This window comes from Diuraphis noxia, unplaced genomic scaffold, assembly GCF_037042655.1.
Source record: "Diuraphis noxia isolate RWA-SAM2 unplaced genomic scaffold, SU_Dnox_SAM2 contig0001, whole genome shotgun sequence".
NCBI lineage: Eukaryota > Metazoa > Arthropoda > Insecta > Hemiptera > Aphididae > Diuraphis > Diuraphis noxia.
The window spans coordinates 9,437,513-9,460,345 of record NW_028301711.1 but is presented as its reverse complement, the minus strand read 5'-3'; the positions used below and the strand labels follow the sequence as shown (position 1 = coordinate 9,460,345).

The following is a 22,833-nucleotide window of genomic DNA, read 5'->3' as shown; positions in this document are numbered from 1 at the left end:
GTGTTATTTTCAAAAAAGTTCAAACTACTAAGTATAATTATCTTAGTTTATAATATAATGCATTTATTTGTATACATAAATCACATAATTTATCACAGATTATTTATACTAAATCATATTATAATCAAAATAAGTTATTGACAATATCGATATATTATAATATTCTCTGTTGTGCAGTTACAATTACAATTACAATTAAATTTAGATTCAATTCATTGATTTGAAAATAAAATAAGTTTTGTCAACTTGTGTCTTTGGCTTACTGGATTTAATATATCAGAAGAAAACATTTTTCCAAATGATTTTAATCTTATTTTTAAAAACTTTTTTGTTATTAGGGTGATTAATATTAATTTGTGTGGTCGTTCAAGAAGAGTTACATTGTTACAATTTAAATCTGGAAATATATTTTTGTCTAATGAAAAAGTGTTGATGGCGTGTTTAATAATTTTTACATCTAGTTGTGGAACATGAAGAGATTTTAAGTTGTCTGTAAGATGTAAAAATAGTTTTTCTGCATTTAAAATTATTAGAAAAACTGATTTAGAAGCTGAAATAAGACCACCCCGATTTTTTAAGTTAACAAATTTAGAATAATAATTTTCTTTACAATAATCATGTTCATTAGGTTTTTTATACAAGGAATTAGTACAGCTTAAACAATCTAAATCAATTTTTTTCACAATATAACCAGCAATATAGTATAAAATGTTTTGTTTAGCATCTTGTAATTGACATATATTATGGGAGCTATCATAAGTATTAAGGAGTTCCACTTTTTTTAAAGCAATATCGTCAATTTCATCTATAACAACTTCTTTATCATAATCAATTTCTTTCTTTTTTTTACTCCATTTATATTCAAATAAGGAACCAATTGGTTCATCATCAAAAGTATTACAATTAAAATTAGACTGACATTTAATTGAATTTTTCATTAAAATTTGTTTGATTGCTGTTTTGAATTGAAAAACATTAGGGTTATTATTTGAGCCGAAACGTTGTCGAATGCGTCCAAAAAGTAACTCTAGGTGGTCCTGAGAAAATTTGTACGTTAATATATAATTAAAATTTGTGTGTTGTGAAAATAATTGTTTGGATAAGGATAAAACTGACTTAACTGCAATAGCAAACCCTAAGATAAAAGTTTTTTTATTGGAAGTATACAATAGGGAATCTTTAAACTTTAGAGTGAACAGATATTTAATTAATGGCACTATCATTTCTTCAAGTTTCAATATGTTATTAGAGAAAATAGGGGACTTAAATCCTTTTGAAAATTTACTTTTGGAGTTGAGAAAATCAAAAATTCGGTCTATTGTTCGGCAATATTCTATTGTGGCTTCAACATTTTCAAAATTAGGAAAATGTGTACTTTGAAGGTATTGCAAAGAATCAGCTGTAGATGAACTAAGGGTTTGTGCTGCATATTTTACCTTCATCTTGTTATTGAACCAAGCAATATGGGCCATACTTAATTTATTACCAAGTTTTAAAACTACTTCTTTTTGAACATTAAATAATTGTTTTATATGGTCCCATCGAATGAAGCCTTTTTCAGATTCTAACACAAAGTTATTTGCTAGTGTATTACGAGCAAGTTTTAACATATGACAGGCATCGGGGATAAAAAATACTTTTGTCTTACTAATAGGGTGTTCAAACCAACACTTTATGTCATCATAACTTGAGCCAAATTCACAACCAAGTATCTTTAAGGAAGAAAAATTAGTATATGCACCATCACATGTAACACTGCAGACATTTAAACCAGAATCATAAGCATGGGTTAATGCTGATTTTATAAGTTCAGCTTGAGCAATTGCTGTAATTTTATTTTGTAGAAAATAACCTACTGGCAGTTTCCACCTTCCGTTAATACTAACCAGCATAAAAACTAACACTTCAGAGGCTGGAGTATCAATACCTTCAATATCTATTTCGTTTCCATAATCACAGTTTCCCACAAATTTCTGTAATTTTTCATCCCATAATATTTGTTTTTTTATAGACATAGCGTCAAACATAAGACTACAATGTTTATCATCAGGATTTAAATTTTTAAGAGCAGTAAATACTTCTTTAAAAAAACCTGGTTCTCCATCTACACTTGAAGTCCAATTACGAATAGATTTGCAACTAGGTAGTTTCATAAAAGTCCTAAAAAAATATAATATATAAATTATAATATCATAACTAATATACCTAACCATATAAATAAAAAACTATAAAGCAATTAAAGCTATATTACCTGCAATACTTAAGTGCTTTAGGCGAATAATAATTAAGCGTTATAGCAAATTCTTTAATTTCATTACTGAAGCGACAGCCAACTGATTTTCTACCTTTATTTTTAAATTCATTAAGAAATAAAACTTTTGTCATACCATTAAACTTATCACTTATTAAACTTCCACATTGGTCATCAAGTAATCCCTTTGATCGTAGATTTTTTAATATATCTTCAAGGTTTTTTATTTTCTTTTTTTTACGTGCGAGACTTTGTTTTAAAAATTTAATTTTTTTTTTCAACTGTATTTTTCTTGGTGTATCTGGTTCAGTACGTTTACGGTTTGTGATTGGAGAAAATAATGGCCTTATAATTGTTTTTGTAGATGGAGTAGACGATACAGATATTGTATTAACATTTGTTGGGGAATCATTTTTCACTTGGGATGTTAAATCATTTTTTGTAACAGTTGATAAATCTAAGGGTAGATCTTCATTTAATTCTAAATGTGTTTCAACTATTTCAAATTTATTACGTTTTGGATTTTTTTCTTCAAATGTTGGGCCAGGAGAAATAGATGGAACTGCTGAATCTTTTAAATATAACCGGTAATTTCCCCCTGAGTTAATTTTAAAGTCTGATGGTAAAAAATGTTCACTGCAGAGAACACTAAATTTTGTAGGAATGAATCCTTTTTGGCAGACTCTGGTCCATTCAAAACTTCTGATATTATCCTTCAAAGGAAAACTAAAAATAAAAACCATTTTTATAATATACAACTGTCATGGGTTATGTTTTTTTTACACAGCAAACATATTTACCTAAAAAAATGAATTTTACCATTTTTTTGTCTTCTGTTCACACATCCATGCGCAGAGCATGACACCACCATGACTTTTTTACTATATTAATATATTATAAAATATAAACCAAACAAATGAAACAAGCAACAAATCAAAAACTCAAAAATATCAATTGAAATTCGCTTTAACATTGAAATTAGAAAAATGTTTTACGGAATAGGACATCGGTTTCCTAGTATGGAGGGAATATTTCATATTTTGTTATCATTATTATCATTACATTTCAAACGTAAACATTGCCCTGTTAACATATGGTGGCCAGTTTCACCGGTTTGTATAGCACGGTATAGAAAGTCGGCTATCTAGTTGTTTTATATATCTGTGGTGTTGATAGATCAAAGTGATAAATGATAAAAACGTGTTTGTTTACTGCAAAGACGTTATAAGCGTACAGGGAATATATTTTACTAGGTTCAACCATAGACCTATCAACCAGTTTATAGGTCTATGGATCGAACCATTTCTTATCATTACGAGGAGAGATAAGCGAGTGGTCCAATTAAAACGATGGTCCAAATTACCCGACTCTCCCCTATATAAAGTGATTAAATAATACATTTTTTTTTTTTTTAAATATATAACTAATTGATTAATATAATATGAATATCTTATGTCTAATATCATCCCTAACCATTCTAATATGTATATGTTATTTACATAAAAGAACATTAAATTTTTAATTCTTTATCATTATCATTATTAAATTCATTATCAAATTCCTTATATCTATATTATATATATATTATTGTCCTTTATTTTATTTGATGTTCTATTTTTTTTTTTTTTTTTTTTTTTTTTTTTTTTTTTTTTTTTTTTATTTTAGAACCATCAGCAATAAAATGTTCTATTTTATTATTACTAAATTTCACGATTAAAATTAGATTACTTAAACTAAATCTTATATTAACATATATTATTTTTGTTTCTATTTTACATTAAATCCTCCGTATTTGTTAAAAGTGTTTTATTAGATTATCGTATTTCATTTTCCGCATCATAAAATCAAAGATACACTTCGTCAACTTTACATCAGTTCTCGGATCGTGAGCATACGTTAATCTATGTTTTTTATTACAAACCATCCCGTGTGTTTTCTCTAAATTCAATAGCCTTCCTGTTTTTTTGAATGTACCTATTTCATACTCGAAGATTGTCCTTTTTGTATTTAAATTTTCTAACAATATTGTAAAAGTGCCATTGAATTTAGTGTCATAACACGTTATGTTTAATATTGGGAATCTGTTTATGTCTAATCTTTTTAAGACGTTTAAATCCGAATTTCCGTTCCAAAATACTACTACACTAGTTGTGCCTCCTTTTGTGATATAATTTTCAATAAATGACGGACTTAGGTTGTTTAGAGTTGATCTCAAACTTTTATCAAGTTGTTCTAGACAAGCGTTTTGCACTTAAATATTCTTTTAATATCCTTCTTGGCCAAGAGTAATTCATGATTTTTAATTGGTCGTACCCCGTTATGAAGTGGCAATAGGAGTGGTCTCCCTTCAAGTTTTCGTACCTTACACTTGTCCAAACTGTTTGATATTGCTCCTAATATCAACACCATACTCGTCCTATTCACCATTGAAAACTCAAAGTCCATTATCACGAACTTGTGTGACCTTTTCTGTTACAATAAAGTTTCTCTATATAAGTTATTTTAACTTTTAATTTAATAATTATGTTTCATAATATAATGGCTTATATTCTAGTTATTATTTACTTAATCTATATTTTGGTTTTATAATTCTAAATTTATTATTATTATTTTTACTCAATGTATTATTTCTTATACTGATATTTAACATTTTATCATTGGTGGATCGTTTTTTACTTTTTATTTTCCATAAGTGGACTCACATTTGTAAGTTCTTTTATTTCTGTACATGGGGTTTCCACATAGAATTTACTTCTATTTTTTGATTCTCTATCTGTTCCGTAACGTGATTGTCTATATGCTTCCCAATTACCCCATTTACATTTATATGTTAAATATATGAATAATATTAACATCATAGAAAATAGTACTGATCCGATCGTTATATATATTAAATACAAATATTTATTATCATTTACTTCGTGACCTGATTGTCTTAAAATTTCTTCGTCTATCAAACCTTCTACTTCATTTAACGATTTAGCCATGGTATGCGCGCTATCTAACTTATTTGTGTCATAAGTAAATTTCATGTCTGGTAGGTTTTTTATTTTATCAGGAATCTCGAATGTTAACTTTCCCGCACCTATCTGTGATATGAAATTAACATAATATTTTGATCTTATGTCTTTAGTAGGATTTAAAATAATGTTTCACCATAAGCTCTACAATTTTGGTTTAATTTAATTAACCCTTGATTTTTAATTTTAACTATATATGGTTCGTTTATCCTTGACAAGCAATTGTTAAAGTCTCCCCGTTCGTTGTGTATATCCATACATTTACATATATTAATTTATGAAAAACGTTTTTCGATAATATCACTATTCCTGTTTCACAACTACTCGGTAGTGTGTCTGGGTTTTGAAATAATGAAATTTCGCATGGTTGCTTAACTGATTCGTGTTGAATAGGTTGAAATTCGGGACAAATAGTAAAAAGTTCTGTTTCGTAACATTGCAGCAACTGTGTTTCCGTGAACGTAGTGTACTGTTTACGATTTTTGGTAATGCCTACATATTGAAATTTTGGTTTAATAATTATACTATGCTTTGTATCGATTACCCCGTTAGTTTTTATTTCTATTGGGTGAGGTATTGGTAATATTTTGTATAGTGTTAGTTCCAATTCGGTTACTAAAGGTATTTTTATTACAAACGCAATATTAGTCCCGCTATAAAATACTGCCATTTTTGTTATTTTACTTAGTTCGTAAATTTCACTTGGGTCCGTGCCCATTGGCAAATTTAAATTTATAGGTAGTTTTAATTTGATTTCTGTTAGATGTTTTGCTAATTCTCGTGGTGTTATTAAACTTGGATGCAGTATCCCTATCCTAGCTGCTGTAATTATCGCGCTTATTGTTGTTGTTTCGTAAGAATATTGAGTTAATAATGCTGTAAAAATACTATATATTCTATCAGATAATATTAGTGTTTCTAACGTGTGTGTAACATTTACTAATTCTCCGATTTTTGCGTGTAATGTACTTTGTATTTCACCCAACTCTTTGTACAGTTTATTAATTACAATTGAAGCGCCACTTATACCTGTTATCGCTGATCTCACTACCGTTGTTTGGTTTTTTAATATATGTCTCATTCTTTCATTTGTCTTTTTTATTTTCTCTATTTCTTGTGTTGCCTCATTCGCACAATCGTTATCACATACTCCAAATAGTGTTTTCATTCCAGCCCCTACTATATTTATCAATCCTCGTTTTTTCCTATATGGGCTCGTTGTTGTTTCCCCTTAATTTGTTGTTATATATCTACCGATTGATTCATACATTTGTTCTCGTTGAACCGATATTTCTTGAAACATTGTTTTTAATATATTATCAAACCTAGAGCATATTTCGTATCCTGTTAGTTTTTCTTTACAGTGGTTATTCATAATATAAATTTCACTGTACAACTTATCATGTCTATCATCATATTTTTTAAAGGTACATATGTAATAATTTCCCATGACGCGCCCGTTACCCTTATTGATCTACTGTTTTCGCAGTACATTAGTGTTTGATTTTTAAAATCCTCCACCGTGTACGGTAGTTGTCCTTGAATGGTTGTTAATAAAAGAAACCTAAAATAATATGTTCATATATTAATTATATAAATCTGTATAAAATACCCCATGTATTCTCCTCTTGGTTCTGGTTGCCTTAAATAAGATATTTTACTATTACATTCAAAAGAAAATTTTATCCATTTATCACCATTTGGCCAAATCCATGCCCTCTCTCTAGTCTCATTGAAACTTTTAAGTGCTGAATTCGCCATTCTTTCGTAAATAACTAATTGCTCTATCGTCTCATCTCCTTTTAGTGTCGGTGGTTGCTCGTTCCAATAGAATATAGTCGCAACACCCACCGGCTTCTTTTTCTTTTCTCTGTTGACACAGATATGCAATCAGTTAATCACGTCTCTTACATACATTCACATTTTTCACTTTTTATTATTTACCTCTAATTTTATGATTATTATACTTTATAATTATTTTTACTATTTTAATTTCCTATATATATTTTAGTTATTTCTATTCCTATTGCGTCTAATACTATCATGTCTATTTCTAATTCTAAAGAAACATCCCATGTGGAATTTATTCCATTCACTTATTCTAATATTATTATTATGTTTAGCAAATTCTCTCTCTACCCTAATTGATAATTCTACATATTGTTTTAATTCGTCTGTTGTCTCATTCTCTGACAACCTTGGTGGTAGATCTCTCTATAAATTATAGTTGCCACCCCCACTGGTTTATCAATATTTGTATTTAATAAGGGTGCTTCCCTGATGTCGTATGTCATCGGTATTTCTGATACAATCCTAATTTTTGGCTTTTCTATTTTAATTTCCTCTAAAATAAACCTAAAATATTCCAACATACGCGAATTCCCTGACTCATGTTGATCCCAACATATTTCGTTGATAGCGTCTTCCATTGTATATGGTGTTCGCCTCCTAAAAGGTTCTTGGTCTTCATACCTGTATATTTCCATTTCTCTTACTAATTTTCCTTTTTTCGTCAATGCTACCGTGACAAGTCGACTTTCGGCTCGCTCGATCAGCTTTAACTCATATTCTGGTGCTTCCCATGAATTGTTGTCAAATCTGATCACCTCACTTTTTGCCTGGGTGTCATACACCACAATTGTCTTTATTATATCTTGCCTACAATGTAATTAATTCGTTTAAAAAAAATTTACTTAAATATTCTATCTACATTCTTAATTTCTAATCTAATGTATCTAATTTAATCGGAACTATTTATACCTGTAGCGTCCCTGCGTCCCAGCATACAGAAGGACAAACGACTGGTGTTAAGGTAGATGGATTGAGTGTAATAAGTATAACAACTTAATTTGTGATTAATTTATTAGATATTTATTGGATTACTATGTAAATAAAACACTTTTTACTGCACAAATGATTTAGTTGCAAAATATTCTAAGTCCGTATAATTCAATTGGACTGGTGCCTGGCGTGAAGGTGCTTGCTCTGACTCTGGTGGCTCACGTCTGAATTGGGTCTAATCGGGGCTCTCCTATATTGTCCTACTCTCTGCGTTTCCCCTCCTTTCGATAAGATAAGTATGTTTCCATGGTCAAGTACGATTATGTTAATCTTATCCCCATGTGCTACATAATCCTCTATGTATGTCTTATCTAAATTATTGAACTCTGTATTTAAACTTAAATCTATTTGTTCTAGACAAGTATCTCTCAAAACTTCTTAACATCTAAAAATACGCTTAATTTCCTTTCTTACCAACACAACCTCTCGGCCCATTATAGGTCTGACCTCCGTGTTTGTTGGTAGTGTTAAGAGGACGTTTCACACGTATGTGTTGTCTCCGTCTTACAAGTGTGTAACATTGCAAAAACTGTTTTGCGCGGGAAAGAACCGAGAAAGATACAGTTATAACTAAGAAACAAAATTTTCACCACATAAAAAAGAGAATTTTGTCTGTGCAATATCGTTTTTATTTTTTCGATATCAGAACTACAAAAAAAGTTATTCATGCTTAAAAAACGCAAAATTAATGTATTATAAAACAATAAGAATTTTTTTCGTATAAGTGATATCGAAAAAATAAAAACGACATTGCACAGACAAAATTCTCGTTTTTATGTAATGAAAATTTCGTTTCTTAGTTATAACTGTATCTTTCTCGGTTCTTTCCCGCGCGAAACAGTTTTTGCAATGTTACACACTTTTAAGACAGAGACAACACATGCGGGTGAAACGTCCTCTTAACGGGTTTCCTCCTAATATTCTTATTTTGTATCGATCCAAGCTATTGGATATGGCACCAGATATCAGAACCATATCGGTTTTATTTATCATCGAAAATTCGTAATCCATGATGACGAACTTGAGTGTTTCTTTTCTGTTGATTAAGTTAATGTATCATTATTTTTAATATGTCTAGTTTTGAATCAATTTTTACCCCTTTTTTTTTACTTATTAATTTTCCTTAATTATACCTAACTCCTATTTAGTTGCTATAGTTTTACTACTGCTAATATTAATAATTGTCTGACATTCCCTTTACAATAAGCTTATCTTTTATCCTTGTCAATAAGTGTTTTATAAGATTATCGTATTTCACTTTCCTTACCATAAAATCAAAAATACATTTTGTCAATTTTACATCAGTTCTCGGATCGTGAGCATACGTTAATCTATGTTTTTTATTACAAACCATCCCGTGTGTTTTCTCTAAATTCAATAGCCTTCCTGTTTTTTTGAATGTACCTATTTCGTACTCGAAGATTGTCCTTTTTGTATTTAAATTTTCTAACAATATTGTAAAAGTGCCATTGAATTTAGTGTCATAACACGTTATGTTTAATATTGGGAATCTGTTTATGTCTAATCTTTTTAAGACGTTTAAATCCGAATTTCCGTTCCAAAATACTACTACACTAGTTGTGTCTCCTTTTGTGATATAATTTTCAATAAATGACGGACTTAGGTTGTTTAGAGTTGATCTCAAACTTTTATCAAGTTGTTCTAGACAAGCGTTTTGCACTTAAATATTCTTTTAATATCCTTCTTGGCCAAGAGTAATTCATGATTTTTAATTGGTGGTACCCCGTTATGAAGTGGCAAGAGGAGTGGTCTCCCTTCAAGTTTTCGTACCTTACACTTGTCCAAACTGTTTGATATTGCTCCTAATATCAACACCATACTCGTCCTATTCACCATTGAAAACTCAAAGTCCATTATCACGAACTTGTGTGACCTTTTCTGTTACAATAAAGTTTCTCTTTATAATTTATATTTATTTTTAAGCGAATAACTATATATTTATAATATAATGGCTTATATGCTAGTTATTATCTAATTCATCTATTTTGATATATCTCCCAGTAGTGGACTTTTAGGTCTTTCTTCCGTAATTATTAGTGTATCCACATAGAATGCACTTCGAATTGCTGGTATAGGATGTGGAGTTATGTTATATCGTGGTTTAATCAATATTTTTAGAAATCAACTTTTCCTTGTAATACTTATTAATTCCAAATGATTAATTTAGAATGTTGACTGGCGTGAAGGTGCTTTCACTGACACTGGTGGCTCACGTCTGATTTGGGTGTAATCTGGGCTCTCCTATATAGTCCTGCTCCCTGCGTTTCCACTCCTTTCGATAAGATAAGTATGTTTCCATGGTCGATTACGATTATGTTAATCTTATCCCCATGTGATACATAATCCTCTATGTGTGTCTTATCTAAATTATTGAATTTTGTATTTAAACTTAAATCTAATTGTCCTAGACAAGTATCTCTCAACACTTCTTAACATCTAAAAACACGCTTAATTTCCTTTCTTACCAACACAACCTCTCGGTCCATTATAGGTCTGACCTCCGTGTTTGTTGGTAGAATTAACGGGTTTCCTCCTAATATTCTTATTTTGTATCGATCCAAGCTATTGGATATGGCCCCCGATATCAGAACCATATCGGTTTTATTTATCATCGAAAATTCGTAATCCATGATGACGAACTTGAGTGTTTCTTTTCTGTTGATTAAGTTAATGTATCATTATTTTTAATATGTCTAGTTTTGAATCAATTTTTACCCCTTTTTTTTTACTTATTAATTTTCCTTAATTATACCTAACTCCTATTTAGTTGCTATAGTTTTACTACTGCTAATATTAATAATTGTCTGACATTCCCTTTACAATAAGCTTATCTTTTATCCTTGTCAATAAGTGTTTTATAAGATTATCGTATTTCACTTTCCTTACCATAAAATCAAAAATACATTTTGTCAATTTTACATCAGTTCTCGGATCGTGAGCATACGTTAATCTATGTTTTTTATTACAAACCATCCCGTGTGTTTTCTCTAAATTCAATAGCCTTCCTGTTTTTTTGAATGTACCTATTTCGTACTCGAAGATTGTCCTTTTTGTATTTAAATTTTCTAACAATATTGTAAAAGTGCCATTGAATTTAGTGTCATAACACGTTATGTTTAATATTGGGAATCTGTTTATGTCTAATCTTTTTAAGACGTTTAAATCCGAATTTCCGTTCCAAAATACTACTACACTAGTTGTGTCTCCTTTTGTGATATAATTTTCAATAAATGACGGACTTAGGTTGTTTAGAGTTGATCTCAAACTTTTATCAAGTTGTTCTAGACAAGCGTTTTGCACTTAAATATTCTTTTAATATCCTTCTTGGCCAAGAGTAATTCATGATTTTTAATTGGTGGTACCCCGTTATGAAGTGGCAAGAGGAGTGGTCTCCCTTCAAGTTTTCGTACCTTACACTTGTCCAAACTGTTTGATATTGCTCCTAATATCAACACCATACTCGTCCTATTCACCATTGAAAACTCAAAGTCCATTATCACGAACTTGTGTGACCTTTTCTGTTACAATAAAGTTTCTCTTTATAATTTATATTTATTTTTAAGCGAATAACTATATATTTATAATATAATGGCTTATATGCTAGTTATTATCTAATTCATCTATTTTGATATATCTCCCAGTAGTGGACTTTTAGGTCTTTCTTCCGTAATTATTAGTGTATCCACATAGAATGCACTTCGAATTGCTGGTATAGGATGTGGAGTTATGTTATATCGTGGTTTAATCAATATTTTTAGAAATCAACTTTTCCTTGTAATACTTATTAATTCCAAATGATTAATTTAGAATGTTGACTGGCGTGAAGGTGCTTTCACTGACACTGGTGGCTCACGTCTGATTTGGGTGTAATCTGGGCTCTCCTATATAGTCCTGCTCCCTGCGTTTCCACTCCTTTCGATAAGATAAGTATGTTTCCATGGTCGATTACGATTATGTTAATCTTATCCCCATGTGATACATAATCCTCTATGTGTGTCTTATCTAAATTATTGAATTTTGTATTTAAACTTAAATCTAATTGTCCTAGACAAGTATCTCTCAACACTTCTTAACATCTAAAAACACGCTTAATTTCCTTTCTTACCAACACAACCTCTCGGTCCATTATAGGTCTGACCTCCGTGTTTGTTGGTAGAATTAACGGGTTTCCTCCTAATATTCTTATTTTGTATCGATCCAAGCTATTGGATATGGCCCCCGATATCAGAACCATATCGGTTTTATTTATCATCGAAAATTCGTAATCCATGATGACGAACTTGAGTGTTTCTTTTCTGTTGATTAAGTTAATGTATCATTATTTTTAATATGTCTAGTTTTGAATCAATTTTTACCCCTTTTTTTTTACTTATTAATTTTCCTTAATTATACCTAACTCCTATTTAGTTGCTATAGTTTTACTACTGCTAATATTAATAATTGTCTGACATTCCCTTTACAATAAGCTTATCTTTTATCCTTGTCAATAAGTGTTTTATAAGATTATCGTATTTCACTTTCCTTACCATAAAATCAAAAATACATTTTGTCAATTTTACATCAGTTCTCGGATCGTGAGCATACGTTAATCTATGTTTTTTATTACAAACCATCCCGTGTGTTTTCTCTAAATTCAATAGCCTTCCTGTTTTTTTGAATGTACCTATTTCGTACTCGAAGATTGTCCTTTTTGTATTTAAATTTTCTAACAATATTGTAAAAGTGCCATTGAATTTAGTGTCATAACACGTTATGTTTAATATTGGGAATCTGTTTATGTCTAATCTTTTTAAGACGTTTAAATCCGAATTTCCGTTCCAAAATACTACTACACTAGTTGTGTCTCCTTTTGTGATATAATTTTCAATAAATGACGGACTTAGGTTGTTTAGAGTTGATCTCAAACTTTTATCAAGTTGTTCTAGACAAGCGTTTTGCACTTAAATATTCTTTTAATATCCTTCTTGGCCAAGAGTAATTCATGATTTTTAATTGGTGGTACCCCGTTATGAAGTGGCAAGAGGAGTGGTCTCCCTTCAAGTTTTCGTACCTTACACTTGTCCAAACTGTTTGATATTGCTCCTAATATCAACACCATACTCGTCCTATTCACCATTGAAAACTCAAAGTCCATTATCACGAACTTGTGTGACCTTTTCTGTTACAATAAAGTTTCTCTTTATAATTTATATTTATTTTTAAGCGAATAACTATATATTTATAATATAATGGCTTATATGCTAGTTATTATCTAATTCATCTATTTTGATATATCTCCCAGTAGTGGACTTTTAGGTCTTTCTTCCGTAATTATTAGTGTATCCACATAGAATGCACTTCGAATTGCTGGTATAGGATGTGGAGTTATGTTATATCGTGGTTTAATCAATATTTTTAGAAATCAACTTTTCCTTGTAATACTTATTAATTCCAAATGATTAATTTAGAATGTTGACTGGCGTGAAGGTGCTTTCACTGACACTGGTGGCTCACGTCTGATTTGGGTGTAATCTGGGCTCTCCTATATAGTCCTGCTCCCTGCGTTTCCACTCCTTTCGATAAGATAAGTATGTTTCCATGGTCGATTACGATTATGTTAATCTTATCCCCATGTGATACATAATCCTCTATGTGTGTCTTATCTAAATTATTGAATTTTGTATTTAAACTTAAATCTAATTGTCCTAGACAAGTATCTCTCAACACTTCTTAACATCTAAAAACACGCTTAATTTCCTTTCTTACCAACACAACCTCTCGGTCCATTATAGGTCTGACCTCCGTGTTTGTTGGTAGAATTAACGGGTTTCCTCCTAATATTCTTATTTTGTATCGATCCAAGCTATTGGATATGGCCCCCGATATCAGAACCATATCGGTTTTATTTATCATCGAAAATTCGTAATCCATGATGACGAACTTGAGTGTTTCTTTTCTGTTGATTAAGTTAATGTATCATTATTTTTAATATGTCTAGTTTTGAATCAATTTTTACCCCTTTTTTTTTACTTATTAATTTTCCTTAATTATACCTAACTCCTATTTAGTTGCTATAGTTTTACTACTGCTAATATTAATAATTGTCTGACATTCCCTTTACAATAAGCTTATCTTTTATCCTTGTCAATAAGTGTTTTATAAGATTATCGTATTTCACTTTCCTTACCATAAAATCAAAAATACATTTTGTCAATTTTACATCAGTTCTCGGATCGTGAGCATACGTTAATCTATGTTTTTTATTACAAACCATCCCGTGTGTTTTCTCTAAATTCAATAGCCTTCCTGTTTTTTTGAATGTACCTATTTCGTACTCGAAGATTGTCCTTTTTGTATTTAAATTTTCTAACAATATTGTAAAAGTGCCATTGAATTTAGTGTCATAACACGTTATGTTTAATATTGGGAATCTGTTTATGTCTAATCTTTTTAAGACGTTTAAATCCGAATTTCCGTTCCAAAATACTACTACACTAGTTGTGTCTCCTTTTGTGATATAATTTTCAATAAATGACGGACTTAGGTTGTTTAGAGTTGATCTCAAACTTTTATCAAGTTGTTCTAGACAAGCGTTTTGCACTTAAATATTCTTTTAATATCCTTCTTGGCCAAGAGTAATTCATGATTTTTAATTGGTGGTACCCCGTTATGAAGTGGCAAGAGGAGTGGTCTCCCTTCAAGTTTTCGTACCTTACACTTGTCCAAACTGTTTGATATTGCTCCTAATATCAACACCATACTCGTCCTATTCACCATTGAAAACTCAAAGTCCATTATCACGAACTTGTGTGACCTTTTCTGTTACAATAAAGTTTCTCTTTATAATTTATATTTATTTTTAAGCGAATAACTATATATTTATAATATAATGGCTTATATGCTAGTTATTATCTAATTCATCTATTTTGATATATCTCCCAGTAGTGGACTTTTAGGTCTTTCTTCCGTAATTATTAGTGTATCCACATAGAATGCACTTCGAATTGCTGGTATAGGATGTGGAGTTATGTTATATCGTGGTTTAATCAATATTTTTAGAAATCAACTTTTCCTTGTAATACTTATTAATTCCAAATGATTAATTTAGAATGTTGACTGGCGTGAAGGTGCTTTCACTGACACTGGTGGCTCACGTCTGATTTGGGTGTAATCTGGGCTCTCCTATATAGTCCTGCTCCCTGCGTTTCCACTCCTTTCGATAAGATAAGTATGTTTCCATGGTCGATTACGATTATGTTAATCTTATCCCCATGTGATACATAATCCTCTATGTGTGTCTTATCTAAATTATTGAATTTTGTATTTAAACTTAAATCTAATTGTCCTAGACAAGTATCTCTCAACACTTCTTAACATCTAAAAATACGCTTAATTTCCTTTCTTACCAACACAACCTCTCGGTCCATTATAGGTCTGACCTCCGTGTTTGTTGGTAGAATTAACGGGTTTCCTCCTAATATTCTTATTTTGTATCGATCCAAGCTATTGGATATGGCCCCCGATATCAGAACCATATCGGTTTTATTTATCATCGAAAATTCGTAATCCATGATGACGAACTTGAGTGTTTCTTTTCTGTTGATTAAGTTAATGTATCATTATTTTTAATATGTCTAGTTTTGAATCAATTTTTACCCCTTTTTTTTTACTTATTAATTTTCCTTAATTATACCTAACTCCTATTTAGTTGCTATAGTTTTACTACTGCTAATATTAATAATTGTCTGACATTCCCTTTACAGTAAGCTTATCTTTTATCCTTGTCAATAAGTGTTTTATAAGATTATCGTATTTCACTTTCCTTACCATAAAATCAAAAATACATTTTGTCAATTTTACATCAGTTCTCGGATCGTGAGCATACGTTAATCTATGTTTTTTATTACAAACCATCCCGTGTGTTTTCTCTAAATTCAATAGCCTTCCTGTTTTTTTGAATGTACCTATTTCGTACTCGAAGATTGTCCTTTTTGTATTTAAATTTTCTAACAATATTGTAAAAGTGCCATTGAATTTAGTGTCATAACACGTTATGTTTAATATTGGGAATCTGTTTATGTCTAATCTTTTTAAGACGTTTAAATCCGAATTTCCGTTCCAAAATACTACTACACTAGTTGTGTCTCCTTTTGTGATATAATTTTCAATAAATGACGGACTTAGGTTGTTTAGAGTTGATCTCAAACTTTTATCAAGTTGTTCTAGACAAGCGTTTTGCACTTAAATATTCTTTTAATATCCTTCTTGGCCAAGAGTAATTCATGATTTTTAATTGGTCGTACCCCGTTATGAAGTGGCAATAGGAGTGGTCTCCCTTCAAGTTTTCGTACCTTACACTTGTCCAAACTGTTTGATATTGCTCCTAATATCAACACCATACTCGTCCTATTCACCATTGAAAACTCAAAGTCCATTATCACGAACTTGTGTGACCTTTTCTGTTACAATAAAGTTTCTCTATATAAGTTATTTTAACTTTTAATTTAATAATTATGTTTCATAATATAATGGCTTATATTCTAGTTATTATTTAATTAATCTATATTTTGGTTTTATAATTCTAAATTTATTATTATTATTTTTACTCAATGTATTATTTCTTATACTGATATTTAACATTTTATCATTGGTGGATCGTTTTTTACTTTTTTATTTTCCATAAGTGGACTCACATTTGTAAGTGCTTTTATTTCTGTACATGGGGTTTCCACATAGAATTTACTTCTATTTTTTGATTCTCTATCTGTTCCGTAACGTGATTGTCTATATGCTTCCCAATTACCCCATTTACATTTATATGTTAAATATATGAATAATATTAACATCATAGAAAATAGTACTGATCCGATCGTTATATATATTAAATACAAATATTTATTATCATTTACTTCGTGACCTGATTGTCTTAAAATTTCTTCGTCTATCAAACCTTCTACTTCATTTAACGATTTAGCCATGGTATGCGCGCTATCTAACTTATTTGTGTCATAAGTAAATTTCATGTCTGGTAGGTTTTTTATTTTATCAGGAATCTCGAATGTTAACTTTCCCGCACCTATCTGTGATATGAAATTAACATAATATTTTGATCTTATGTCTTTAGTAGGATTTAAAATAATGTTTCACCATAAGCTCTACAATTTTGGTTTAATTTAATTAACCCTTGATTTTTAATTTTAACTATATATGGTTCGTTTATCCTTGACAAGCAATTGTTAAAGTCTCCCCGTTCGTTGTGTATATCCATACATTTACATATATTAATTTATGAAAAACGTTTTTCGATAATATCACTATTCCTGTTTCACAACTACTCGGTAGTGTGTCTGGGTTTTGAAATAATGAAATTTCGCATGGTTGCTTAACTGATTCGTGTTGAATAGGTTGAAATTCGGGACAAATAGTAAAAAGTTCTGTTTCGTAACATTGCAGCAACTGTGTTTCCGTGAACGTAGTGTACTGTTTACGATTTTTGGTAATGCCTACATATTGAAATTTTGGTTTAATAATTATACTATGCTTTGTATCGATTACCCCGTTAGTTTTTATTTCTATTGGGTGAGGTATTGGTAATATTTTGTATAGTGTTAGTTCCAATTCGGTTACTAAAGGTATTTTTATTACAAACGCAATATTAGTCCCGCTATAAAATACTGCCATTTTTGTTATTTTACTTAGTTCGTAAATTTCACTTGGGTCCGTGCCCATTGGCAAATTTAAATTTATAGGTAGTTTTAATTTGATTTCTGTTAGATGTTTTGCTAATTCTCGTGGTGTTATTAAACTTGGATGCAGTATCCCTATCCTAGCTGCTGTAATTATCGCGCTTATTGTTGTTGTTTCGTAAGAATATTGAGTTAATAATGCTGTAAAAATACTATATATTCTATCAGATAATATTAGTGTTTCTAACGTGTGTGTAACATTTACTAATTCTCCGATTTTTGCGTGTAATGTACTTTGTATTTCACCCAACTCTTTGTACAGTTTATTAATTACAATTGAAGCGCCACTTATACCTGTTATCGCTGATCTCACTACCGTTGTTTGGTTTTTTAATATATGTCTCATTCTTTCATTTGTCTTTTTTATTTTCTCTATTTCTTGTGTTGCCTCATTCGCACAATCGTTATCACATACTCCAAATAGTGTTTTCATTCCAGCCCCTACTATATTTATCAATCCTCGTTTTTTCCTATATGGGCTCGTTGTTGTTTCCCCTTAATTTGTTGTTATATATCTACCGATTGATTCATACATTTGTTCTCGTTGAACCGATATTTCTTGAAACATTGTTTTTAATATATTATCAAACCTAGAGCATATTTCGTATCCTGTTAGTTTTTCTTTACAGTGGTTATTCATAATATAAATTTCACTGTACAACTTATCATGTCTATCATCATATTTTTTAAAGGTACATATGTAATAATTTCCCATGACGCGCCCGTTACCCTTATTGATCTACTGTTTTCGCAGTACATTAGTGTTTGATTTTTAAAATCCTCCACCGTGTACGGTAGTTGTCCTTGAATGGTTGTTAATAAAAGAAACCTAAAATAATATGTTCATATATTAATTATATAAATCTGTATAAAATACCCCATGTATTCTCCTCTTGGTTCTGGTTGCCTTAAATAAGATATTTTACTATTACATTCAAAAGAAAATTTTATCCATTTATCACCATTTGGCCAAATCCATGCCCTCTCTCTAGTCTCATTGAAACTTTTAAGTGCTGAATTCGCCATTCTTTCGTAAATAACTAATTGCTCTATCGTCTCATCTCCTTTTAGTGTCGGTGGTTGCTCGTTCCAATAGAATATAGTCGCAACACCCACCGGCTTCTTTTTCTTTTCTCTGTTGACACAGATATGCAATCAGTTAATCACGTCTCTTACATACATTCACATTTTTCACTTTTTATTATTTACCTCTAATTTTATGATTATTATACTTTATAATTATTTTTACTATTTTAATTTCCTATATATATTTTAGTTATTTCTATTCCTATTGCGTCTAATACTATCATGTCTATTTCTAATTCTAAAGAAACATCCCATGTGGAATTTATTCCATTCACTTATTCTAATATTATTATTATGTTTAGCAAATTCTCTCTCTACCCTAATTGATAATTCTACATATTGTTTTAATTCGTCTGTTGTCTCATTCTCTGACAACCTTGGTGGTAGATCTCTCTATAAATTATAGTTGCCACCCCCACTGGTTTATCAATATTTGTATTTAATAAGGGTGCTTCCCTGATGTCGTATGTCATCGGTATTTCTGATACAATCCTAATTTTTGGCTTTTCTATTTTAATTTCCTCTAAAATAAACCTAAAATATTCCAACATACGCGAATTCCCTGACTCATGTTGATCCCAACATATTTCGTTGATAGCGTCTTCCATTGTATATGGTGTTCGCCTCCTAAAAGGTTCTTGGTCTTCATACCTGTATATTTCCATTTCTCTTACTAATTTTCCTTTTTTCGTCAATGCTACCGTGACAAGTCGACTTTCGGCTCGCTCGATCAGCTTTAACTCATATTCTGGTGCTTCCCATGAATTGTTGTCAAATCTGATCACCTCACTTTTTGCCTGGGTGTCATACACCACAATTGTCTTTATTATATCTTGCCTACAATGTAATTAATTCGTTTAAAAAAAATTTACTTAAATATTCTATCTACATTCTTAATTTCTAATCTAATGTATCTAATTTAATCGGAACTATTTATACCTGTAGCGTCCCTGCGTCCCAGCATACAGAAGGACAAACGACTGGTGTTAAGGTAGATGGATTGAGTGTAATAAGTATAACAACTTAATTTGTGATTAATTTATTAGATATTTATTGGATTACTATGTAAATAAAACACTTTTTACTGCACAAATGATTTAGTTGCAAAATATTCTAAGTCCGTATAATTCAATTGGACTGGTGCCTGGCGTGAAGGTGCTTGCTCTGACTCTGGTGGCTCACGTCTGAATTGGGTCTAATCGGGGCTCTCCTATATTGTCCTACTCTCTGCGTTTCCCCTCCTTTCGATAAGATAAGTATGTTTCCATGGTCAAGTACGATTATGTTAATCTTATCCCCATGTGCTACATAATCCTCTATGTATGTCTTATCTAAATTATTGAACTCTGTATTTAAACTTAAATCTATTTGTTCTAGACAAGTATCTCTCAAAACTTCTTAACATCTAAAAATACGCTTAATTTCCTTTCTTACCAACACAACCTCTCGGTCCATTATAGGTCTGACCTCCGTGTTTGTTGGTAGTGTTAAGAGGACGTTTCACACGTATGTGTTGTCTCCGTCTTACAAGTGTGTAACATTGCAAAAACTGTTTTGCGCGGGAAAGAACCGAGAAAGATACAGTTATAACTAAGAAACAAAATTTTCACCACATAAAAAAGAGAATTTTGTCTGTGCAATATCGTTTTTATTTTTTCGATATCAGAACTACAAAAAAAGTTATTCATGCTTAAAAAACGCAAAATTAATGTATTATAAAACAATAAGAATTTTTTTCGTATAAGTGATATCGAAAAAATAAAAACGACATTGCACAGACAAAATTCTCGTTTTTATGTAATGAAAATTTCGTTTCTTAGTTATAACTGTATCTTTCTCGGTTCTTTCCCGCGCGAAACAGTTTTTGCAATGTTACACACTTTTAAGACAGAGACAACACATGCGGGTGAAACGTCCTCTTAACGGGTTTCCTCCTAATATTCTTATTTTGTATCGATCCAAGCTATTGGATATGGCACCAGATATCAGAACCATATCGGTTTTATTTATCATCGAAAATTCGTAATCCATGATGACGAACTTGAGTGTTTCTTTTCTGTTGATTAAGTTAATGTATCATTATTTTTAATATGTCTAGTTTTGAATCAATTTTTACCCCTTTTTTTTTACTTATTAATTTTCCTTAATTATACCTAACTCCTATTTAGTTGCTATAGTTTTACTACTGCTAATATTAATAATTGTCTGACATTCCCTTTACAGTAAGCTTATCTTTTATCCTTGTCAATAAGTGTTTTATAAGATTATCGTATTTCACTTTCCTTACCATAAAATCAAAAATACATTTTGTCAATTTTACATCAGTTCTAGGATCGTGAGCATACGTTAATCTATGTTTTTTATTACAAACCATCCCGTGTGTTTTCTCTAAATTCAATAGCCTTCCTGTTTTTTTGAATGTACCTATTTCGTACTCGAAGATTGTCCTTTTTGTATTTAAATTTTCTAACAATATTGTAAAAGTGCCATTGAATTTAGTGTCATAACACGTTATGTTTAATATTGGGAATCTGTTTATGTCTAATCTTTTTAAGACGTTTAAATCCGAATTTCCGTTCCAAAATACTACTACACTAGTTGTGTTTCCTTTTGTGATATAATTTTCAATAAATGACGGACTTAGGTTGTTTAGAGTTGATCTCAAACTTTTATCAAGTTGTTCTAGACAAGCGTTTTGCACTTAAATATTCTTTTAATATCCTTCTTGGCCAAGAGTAATTCATGATTTTTAATTGGTGGTACCCCGTTATGAAGTGGCAAGAGGAGTGGTCTCCCTTCAAGTTTTCGTACCTTACACTTGTCCAAACTGTTTGATATTGCTCCTAATATCAACACCATACTCGTCCTATTCACCATTGAAAACTCAAAGTCCATTATCACGAACTTGTGTGACCTTTTCTGTTACAATAAAGTTTCTCTTTATAATTTATATTTATTTTTAAGCGAATAACTATATATTTATAATATAATGGCTTATATGCTAGTTATTATCTAATTCATCTATTTTGATATATCTCCCAGTAGTGGACTTTTAGGTCTTTCTTCCGTAATTATTAGTGTATCCACATAGAATGCACTTCGAATTGCTGGTATAGGATGTGGAGTTATGTTATATCGTGGTTTAATCAATATTTTTAGAAATCAACTTTTCCTTGTAATACTTATTAATTAGTGATTAGGATACTGCCTCACGTACTCGACGTGTAATACAAATCTACGCGACTTCGACTGTCATCTTTACGACTAATTTTCTGTAACTCATACTTTACACTATGATTTCATTACTCTGGTGGTACATTTATTTTCTTAAATTTATGTTAGTAATACGAAATATTTTTTTTTTTTTAATTATACACATATTAATACATATTATTATTATTATTTAAGCAGAAAGTAAACATAGCGTTAGCGTTGCTATGTCAGTACGACGTTATATTGCATCATCTTAATAGTGTCCAAAAATACTGTGCCCGATTGCATTGAATCGAACACTATGAGACAGGGCGTTACGTGTACGTGTCCGTCCTCCTCATACCTCCAATCTATGAAAGTTTCCAGAATAGTTGCATTACGTTTACTTGTATGTGATTCATGGGATATCCAACATTTCTGTTATCTTCCATGATATGAACTCTTAAGCATGATGGAATACTTCCCCCCCCCGATTACTGGTTACTTCATGTGCTGCCTCATATAATACTATTCGTAATTGCTTCATGAATCGATCAAGATCTCTTTCTGTAGTTATTTTACTGCTTCACGTACTCGACGTGTAATACAAATCTACTTGTGCGATCGCACACGTTGCAGTTATCTCAACACTTACAATTAAATCTCAAATAATTTTAAGGAAAGGAGCTTGTACATG

At 30.7% G+C, this 22,833-nt stretch overlaps 1 protein-coding gene and 5 pseudogenes across 1 annotated transcript; all 6 read right to left on the bottom strand.

The window, feature by feature from the left end:
* Positions 1–1,548: 1,548 nt before the first annotated feature.
* Positions 1,549–3,211, bottom strand: LOC149059496 (uncharacterized). The gene is made up of 3 exons (XM_089218203.1): positions 3,052–3,211; positions 2,388–2,977; positions 1,549–2,160 (listed from the first exon to the last, which is right to left on the bottom strand). The coding sequence occupies exons 1-3, from the start codon at positions 3,120–3,122 to the stop codon at positions 2,150–2,152; spliced, it is 672 nt and encodes a 223-aa protein (XP_089074329.1). The 5' UTR covers positions 3,123–3,211; the 3' UTR covers positions 1,549–2,149.
* Positions 3,212–4,046: 835 nt separating this feature from the next.
* On the bottom strand, positions 4,047–4,696 carry LOC149059495 (uncharacterized; annotated as a pseudogene).
* A 6,230-nt stretch (positions 4,697–10,926) lies between these two features.
* LOC149059494 (uncharacterized) lies at positions 10,927–11,627 on the bottom strand (annotated as a pseudogene).
* Positions 11,628–12,566: 939 nt separating this feature from the next.
* LOC149059493 (uncharacterized) lies at positions 12,567–13,267 on the bottom strand (annotated as a pseudogene).
* Positions 13,268–14,206: 939 nt separating this feature from the next.
* On the bottom strand, positions 14,207–14,907 carry LOC149059492 (uncharacterized; annotated as a pseudogene).
* Positions 14,908–15,846: 939 nt separating this feature from the next.
* Positions 15,847–16,547, bottom strand: LOC149059491 (uncharacterized; annotated as a pseudogene).
* Between the last annotated feature and the right edge of the window lie 6,286 nt (positions 16,548–22,833).

Bases quoted from the DNA above. Each gene is read 5' to 3' on its own strand.
- LOC149059496 (XM_089218203.1), bottom strand. From the start codon at position 3,122: ATGGTGGTGTCATGCTCTGCGCATGGATGTGTGAACAGAAGACAAAAA. The intron at 2,978-3,051 runs GTAAATATGTTT...TTTTATTTTTAG, and splicing joins GGTAAAATTCATTTTTTTAG to TTTTCCTTTGAAGGATAATA.